This window comes from Vollenhovia emeryi, unplaced genomic scaffold (assembly GCF_000949405.1).
Source record: "Vollenhovia emeryi isolate VEMERY1.0 unplaced genomic scaffold, V.emery_V1.0 DF939445.1, whole genome shotgun sequence".
NCBI lineage: Eukaryota > Metazoa > Arthropoda > Insecta > Hymenoptera > Formicidae > Vollenhovia > Vollenhovia emeryi.
The window spans coordinates 41,029-48,601 of record NW_011966921.1 but is presented as its reverse complement, the minus strand read 5'-3'; the positions used below and the strand labels follow the sequence as shown (position 1 = coordinate 48,601).

Genomic DNA, 7,573 nt, shown 5'->3' with positions numbered 1-7,573 from the left:
GTTAATCCCCGTAAGTGGAACTGTTATCGTCAGTCAATTCCCTTCTTTATATATTATAATTTAACTGGCTACATACACAAAAGTTACATGTTCTTGATGCGCATTCAACTGCGAGTACTACAGCCAATTAAACATTTCGAGTAGCGAGTAGACTAAATGTTCGCGAGATTCATTATTATAGCCATAGTTTGCGCCTGCTGGTCTGAATCGGTAGATTACCGTGTATTTGTTTTGCCGCGTGCCCGGTTTCTTCCCCGATCTCCCCTCGCTGCCTGGCGGACCGAGTAGCCTGGGAGCGGGGGCGACGGGAACGGGGGCACGCGGAGTCGATCGCTCAGGGATCCGCGTTTTCGGAGTTAGTTACGGCTACGATAGTCTGACGATAACCACGAGTCTGTAAACGATTTTAGAGAGTGACTCAATAAACGTGATTTTACCACGGACCACACCGTCGACCTCTGCAAACGACCACGTGTTCCCCGGCTCCCTCTCCTGCCTCCGGCCTAACTAGTGCAAGGCCCGCTGCCTGATCTCTCTTGATCGGCAAGGGTTGAACATAAAATTTGGTCCTTCGAGCCGGATCTAGAAGCGACAGGAGGGAAGGGGCTCTCGAACAGTGAGGTGTCCGTGGAAATCGCGTTTGCGCGGTGTAGGGGGTGAAGCTGGTGGTGAGGTTGTGTGTGCAGTGGAGGTGCATTGGTGTCCATCCAACGCAGCCCGTGGTGCGCCCTACGAAACCTTCACAAGCCTCCCGCATTGCACGTGTTCACGAGTCTCCGCCGCGTGCTCCGCGTTCTCCGCGCCGGCGATCATTCGCTCCGCGCGTCGCGTTCGCGTGCTCGTGAACCGTCGCACCGTGCTCCGAGTCCTCGCGCTCCGCGCCTCTCGCGCCTACGAACCTTCGGCTCGCGCTCCGCGCTTCTCGCGCCTTCGAACCATTGCACCGCGCCCCGCGCTCCTCGCGCCAACGAACTAGCGCCTCGCGCTCCGCGCCTCTCGCGCCTACGAACCTTCGGCTCGCGCTCCGCGCTGCTCGCGCCTCCGAACCATCGCCGCGCACCCCGGCTTGTGCCCTTCATAGTGGCGACCCCGTGCCTTGAAGCGAACCGCCAGCATGGAAGCTGTAATGAAGAAGCACCTGACGACCAAGGGTCTGATCGATAGATTCTGGGACAACCTTATCAAGGTAGGCAAGGAAAAAATGACCCAAGCATATCTGAAAGCGCGTCTCGAGTTGCTTGAATCATACTGGCGACGATTTGAGGGGGGTCATTACAACCTGATGGATTATGACGAGCAGGAAGTCGAGGACTACCTGAAGGACGATCACTACACAGCGACTGAGGACAACTACGTGGCAATCAAGTCGAAATTGACGTCCGTAATCAAGGATGGGAGTGCCGTCGGGGGAAAGGATCCGGCATCCGCAACATCCTCGCTTCTTAAGCACATTCAACTGCCAAAGATAAGCCTGCCTACCTTCAACGGCGATCAATTGGCCTGGGAGAGCTTTCGGGACTTGTTCCAAGCGCTCGTGGGTGGCGTGCCGGATCTGGCCCCCGTACAGAAGCTGCAATACCTGAAAGCGAGTCTGACTCACGACGCCGCCGCGGTCGTTGCTAACATTGAGCTGAACGATAAGGGCTTTGACTTAGCGTGGTCGGAGCTTGTGTCGCGTTACGACAACCGACGAGTTCTCCTAGCGAGTCACATGCGCGCCTTTCTGACAGCCGCGCCGGTCATTAAACCGTCGCCGGTCGAACTCAAGCGTCTGAGCAGCTCGGCGCTGCAGGCTCAACGCTCATTTGAGTCTCTTGAGCGCCCAGTTGCCCACTGGGACGATTGGTTCGTCCACGTCATCGTGGAGAAGCTTGACTCATCCTCGCGGCTTCTATGGGAGGCCTCCCTGCAGACGTCCACGGAATTTCCGACGCTCGGCGAACTGCAGGACTTCCTCCAGACCCGCATCCGGGCCCTGGAAGCAGCAGCTCCTAGGACGACCGTCGGTACCCCCACTCCTGCGGGTAGAGCCGCTGAACGCAAAGGCAAGGTAAACGCGCTGGCGGCGTCGGCTTCCGACCAGTCAAAGCGCGGCAGGAATTGTTCCATGTGCCAAGGTAACCACCTCTTCAATTATTGCTTCAAATTCAAAGAACTTTCGGTGCCTCAACGACGGGAGCATGCCAAGAAGCAGGGCGCGTGTCTCAACTGCCTCAAGCTGAAGCACACGGAGTCTAACTGCCCGTCTGGTTATCGATGTCTGCGCTGCGGTGAAAAACATCACTCATTGCTTCACCTTTCAGATGACTCGGCGACGTCAAGCAAAGATACTACCGAGAAAAAGGTGGGCATCAGTGCCACGCCTAAGGCGGACACGTCCGCGGGAACGGCAGTTACATCTAATGTGGCAGCCCTCGCCTGCGCGACCGAGAACCAGGTTCTGCTCTCGACGGCCCAGCTGACTTGCTCCAATCCAGAAGGTGGCGAGTTGACCGTCCGCGCCCTTCTGGACTCCGGCTCTGAGGCTTCGTTCGTTACCGAGCGGGTCGCCCAGAGCCTCCGCCTCGCCAGGAGGCGAGTCCAGGTACCGGTGTCGGGTATTCAGGGGGCAACCTCGGGCGTCGCCACGCACGCTGTCGCGCTCGATGTCGGATCACCCCGGGACCGCAACGTGCGCTTGCATTTGCCGGCGGCGTTGGTGCTGCCCCGGTTGACGTCACGCCTTCCGGCTCGCCCTGTGACACGAGTGGGATGGCCACACCTCGCCGGGTTGGCGCTCGCCGATCCGGACTATGGCAACCCTGCCACCGTGGACGTTATCCTTGGAGCTGAGGCTTATGGGTGCCTATTGCGGGAGGGCCTCCGACGGGGTCCCGACGGCACGCCCTCAGCTCAGCATACTGCCCTGGGATGGGTTCTCTTAGGTTCAGCGCCGACCGAGACGACGAGCCTCAACCGGCGCGTCACAGCGCTTCACGCAACCAGCTCCTGGTCTCAGTTGGATGAAGCCCTTCAGCGGTTCTGGCACCTTGAAGAGCTGCCTGTCGATTCTGCCGCTACCCCGGAGGACCTCCAATGCGAGAGTCAGTTTGCGGCTACGCATTCCCGCGACGCGCACGGCCGGTATACGGTGCGCCTGCCTAAGCGCGCGGACGACGGCATTCGCCTGGGTTGCAATCGGCAAGAGGCGCTCATGTTGTTGACGAGTCTGGAGCGGCGCCTGATGCGCAATCCAACGCTCCGAGAACTATATGTGGCCTTCATGACCGAGTACCTGCAGCTGGGTCACATGTCCGCTGTCCCGACCGCGAAGATACGCCAACCCGATGCCTACTATCTGCCGCATCATGCGGTCTTCAAGAAGGAAGACCCGTCAAGGAAGATACGCGTTGTCTTCAACGCATCATACCGCACTGCCACGGGCTATTCACTCAACAACCTACTTCTCGCCGGGAAGAAGTTGCAGTCAGAACTCTGGGTGACTCTTTCCCGCTGGCGCCTTTTCAAGTACGTCTTCACGACGGACATCGTGAAGATGTTTAGACAGATCTTAGTCCACCAAGACGACACCGATTTGCAACGCATTTTGTGGCGATCGGATCCTAGCAAGGAGGTGCAGGACTATCGCCTGCAGACGGTGGTCTACGGCACCGCTTCAGCCCCCTACCTGGCACTGCGGACGCTTCTACAGCTAGCTGAGGACGAAGGTCCTCGATTTCCCCGCGGCGCCAGCGCTATCAGGACTCATTCGTACGTGGACGACATCCTCCTGGCAGGTGGCCACACCCGTGAGGAGGCGTTGGAAACCAAGCATCAAACGCAAGCGATCCTCGCCGCTGGCGGGTTCGAACTGAGCAAGTGGGCGGCAAATATCCCCGAACTCTGCCCCGGAGAGTCTAACGAGAAGGTCTTCTACGATCGCGAGGGAGTCAGCACCCTGGGTGTCCTGTGGTCCCCTCGAGACGACTGCTTCTCTCTGCGGGTGGCCGTTGTCGGATCGGCGGATGCCCCTACTAAGCGGACGGTGTTGTCGGACGTGGCGCGATTCTTTGACCCACTCGGGTGGGCCGCTCCCGTTCTAATTTTTGGTAAAATCTTTATACAGGATCTCTGGATGGCTGGACTCGCCTGGGACGACCCGTTGCCAGAGCAACTACGAACCGTGTGGTCGGGTTATGCCGCCGCCTTGCCTCAACTGGAGTCGCAGCGCATTCCACGCTTCGTGGACTACCCTGGGCCGGGAAACACAGCCGAGCTGCATGGCTTCTCAGATGCCGCCAACCGCGCCTATGCAGCAACCGTCTACCTCCGCTGTATGAGCTCTACAGGTGTCGTATCGGTGAACCTCTTGATCGCCAGGGTGGCACCGGTCAAGACGGTCTCCATACCCAGACTGGAATTGTGCGGAGCCGTGCTATTGGCACGCCTCCTACGCACGACCGCACGCGCGCTGGAGCTGGAGAACGCCCGAATCTATGCGTGGACTGACTCGACCGTGACACTGGCGTGGCTCCGTTCCCACTCTGCGCGTTGGAAGCCGTTCGTGGCGCACAGAGTGGCGGAGGTGCAGGACTTAGTCCCTCCGGCGCAGTGGAGATACGTGCCGTCAAGGGACAACCCGGCGGACGCGGCTACGCGGGGCATTCCGCCTGCGGAATTGGCGAGCCTTGATAACTGGTGGACTGGGCCGCCCTGGCTTACGAGTGCGGATTATTCAACGGCCGAACCTGGCCCGACCGGTGACGATGCTGCGGAGGAGGAACTCCGCCCACGAGCGACGCTCGTCGCCAGACCGGAAGACGGCAACGACATCATGCGCCGTTATTCAGTAATGATGCGACTGTTGCGTGTATCCGCCTTCTGTCTTCGGTTCGCGCACAATGCGCGCTCTGCCGAGAAAAGGTCGGGTTATGTATCGGCGGAGGAACTGGGTGTAGCCCGCAAGCGGTGGGTGCGGATCGCCCAGGAGGAGGACTTCCCGCAGGAGACAACCTGCCTCAGGGAGAAAAGGCCGCTTCCGGCCAAGTCGCCGCTATTACCGCTTCGTCCATTCCTGGACCCAGAGGGACTGCTGCGAGTGGGCGGTCGCCTTCAGCAAGCGCTCCTCCCATTTGACGAAAAGCATCCCTACGTTTTATCCAAAAGAAGTCACCTCGCGCTTCTCCTCGTGCGCGAGGCACACGCGAACTCGCTTCACGGAGGGCCCCAGCTGACCCGGAGCCTTCTCCTGCGGCGGTATTGGATCTTGCAGGCGGGTTCCTTGGTTCGCTCGGTCGTTCATGACTGCGTGCGCTGCACCCGATACCGAGGAGTCAACGCCGAACAACAGATGGGTCATCTGCCTCCGGAACGCACGCGACCTAGTCGCCCCTTCTGGTCCTCTGGCGTTGATTATGCCGGCCCATTGCCCCTTCGCACCTGGAAGGGTCGCGGACATAAGTCCGTCAAGGGCTACGTCTGCCTGTTCGTGTGTCTGTCCACCAAGGCCGTTCATTTGGAGGCTGTGTCCGATCTCTCCTCCGGTTCCTTTCTCGCGGCCTTCCGACGGTTTATTTCCCGTCGAGGCCGCTGCCAACGCCTTATCAGCGATAATGGGACGAACTTCAGAGGAGCGGCTGGGGAGTTAAGGGCGATGTTCCGAGCAGCCTCCACCTTCTACACGGAGTGCGCGGCGAGCCTCGCCAACGACGGGACGGAGTGGGCCTTCATCCCTCCGGGAGCCCCCCACTTTGGAGGATTGTGGGAAGCTGGCGTCAAGTCAGTGAAGTACCACCTGAGGCGGGTCATCGGTGACGCTTGCCTCACCTTCGAGGAGCTGACGACATTGTTGGCGCAGATCGAGGCCTGCCTTAACTCTAGGCCGTTATATGCCATCAGCAGCAGCCCCTCCGACCTTGCTGCCTTGACCCCGGGTCACCTATTGATCGGGGAATCATTGACAGCCGTACCGGAGCCCCGAGCGCCTGAACCTGCCTCCAATCGCGTGACGACGCGCTGGTCGCTGACCACCGCCATGCGCGACCACTTTTGGCGCAGATGGTCGTCCGAATATATCCACCATCTGCAGCAATTGAATCGCTGGAGACGGCCAGCACCCAACTTGGCCGTGAACGACTTAGTTCTACTTAAAACCGAGCTGCAACCGCCCACCAAATGGGCGCTTGCCCGAATCACCGCTCTCTATCCGGGACCCGATGGTCTCGTCCGAGTAGCGAGCGTCAGGACGTCTGCTACAGTACTGAAGCGACCGATCACGAAACTCGTGCCCCTGCCTGTACCAAGAGACGCAGACAGGCCTCAGTAGACTTTCGTGGCCTTCAGCGTCACGGCGGGCGGTTCCCTGCCTTTAACACCAATCGTTTCGTCTATTAGACGAGGCGGGCGGTATATGTTCGCGAGATTCATTATTATAGCCATAGTTTGCGCCTGCTGGTCTGAATCGGTAGATTACCGTGTATTTGTTTTGCCGCGTGCCCGGTTTCTTCCCCGATCTCCCCTCGCTGCCTGGCGGACCGAGTAGCCTGGGAGCGGGGGCGACGGGAACGGGGGCACGCGGAGTCGATCGCTCAGGGATCCGCGTTTTCGGAGTTAGTTACGGCTACGATAGTCTGACGATAACCACGAGTCTGTAAACGATTTTAGAGAGTGACTCAATAAACGTGATTTTATCCACGGACCACACCGTCGACCTCTGCAAACGACCACGTGTTCCCCGGCTCCCTCTCCTGCCTCCGGCCTAACTAGTGCAAGGCCCGCTGCCTGATCTCTCTTGATCGGCAAGGGTTGAACACTAAATTTGTACAATTCAAAGGAGCGGTAAAACATATATCTGTAGCATACATGTAATTGACGTTAACACGAGTTTTCAAAAACGATCGAGCCATCTGTTACGTCCGACGAATTATTTTTCGTCAGACGCCACTATTCGAGAAGCATTAATGATCGCCCACCCGATAGATAGCACCGGCGCGACGCGGCACGTAGCACGCGCGCAGCACGTGCTCTCATACGTTCTCTATTCTGGAATTCTGGAACGTTCCGTGTTTACGCACTTCGGAGCGGCATAGCGGAACTCTATGCACAAAAACGCGAGATTGGTATGCGCATTAATTATTCGGGAATGCAAAATGCAGTCGATCAGGAGTAAGCGGGAAAATGACGAGCGGAGGCCCCACTTTAAGCTAATCTAGACTCAAGTTAGTCGGAGTACTAATTCGGGTACAAATTAATAATTTCGGAAAATGGTCGAAGGGCCCCCGCCCATCACCACTTCCGCACTTGCCCCATAAGCTGACGGTATATAAGCCGGGCCAGCGGAGCCCGAAATAGCATTTAGTTCTCTGAGCTCTGCACAGAACGAACCACTGCCCGACGACGAGATAAGCTCTGACTCCTGGAGTTCACTATTATAGGCCACATCGCGATCCTCGACGTAAGTTAAAGTGCTTAACCATCGGGCTAAGTCGGCATCCCGTTAGTGCGAGATTCTACCGCGTGTGCAAAACTCTGTGGCCCACGAAACGACCACCAGGAAACCACCTCCTCGACGACGACGCTCATCTCTCTCTCTCTC

General features: G+C 58.3%; 2 protein-coding genes across 2 annotated transcripts in view; both read left to right on the top strand.

Annotated features, from left to right (window-relative positions):
* The window catches only part of LOC105557610, a 7,302-nt gene extending 6,902 nt beyond the window's left edge, over nucleotides 1-400 (top strand). The window contains exon 2 of the mRNA XM_012004890.1: nucleotides 215-400. Coding sequence (XP_011860280.1) covers nucleotides 215-400 — 186 coding nt within the window. The remainder of the gene's footprint in view (nucleotides 1-214) is intronic.
* A 714-nt stretch (nucleotides 401-1,114) lies between these two features.
* LOC105557609 lies at nucleotides 1,115-6,304 on the top strand. Its single transcript, XM_012004889.1, has one exon. The coding sequence runs from the start codon at nucleotides 1,115-1,117 to the stop codon at nucleotides 6,302-6,304; it is 5,190 nt and encodes a 1,729-aa protein (XP_011860279.1).
* Nucleotides 6,305-7,573: the final 1,269 nt, after the last annotated feature.

Coding starts and splice junctions, on each gene's coding strand:
- LOC105557609 (XM_012004889.1), top strand. CDS start 1,115: ATGGAAGCTGTAATGAAGAAGCACCTGACGACCAAGGGTCTGATCGAT.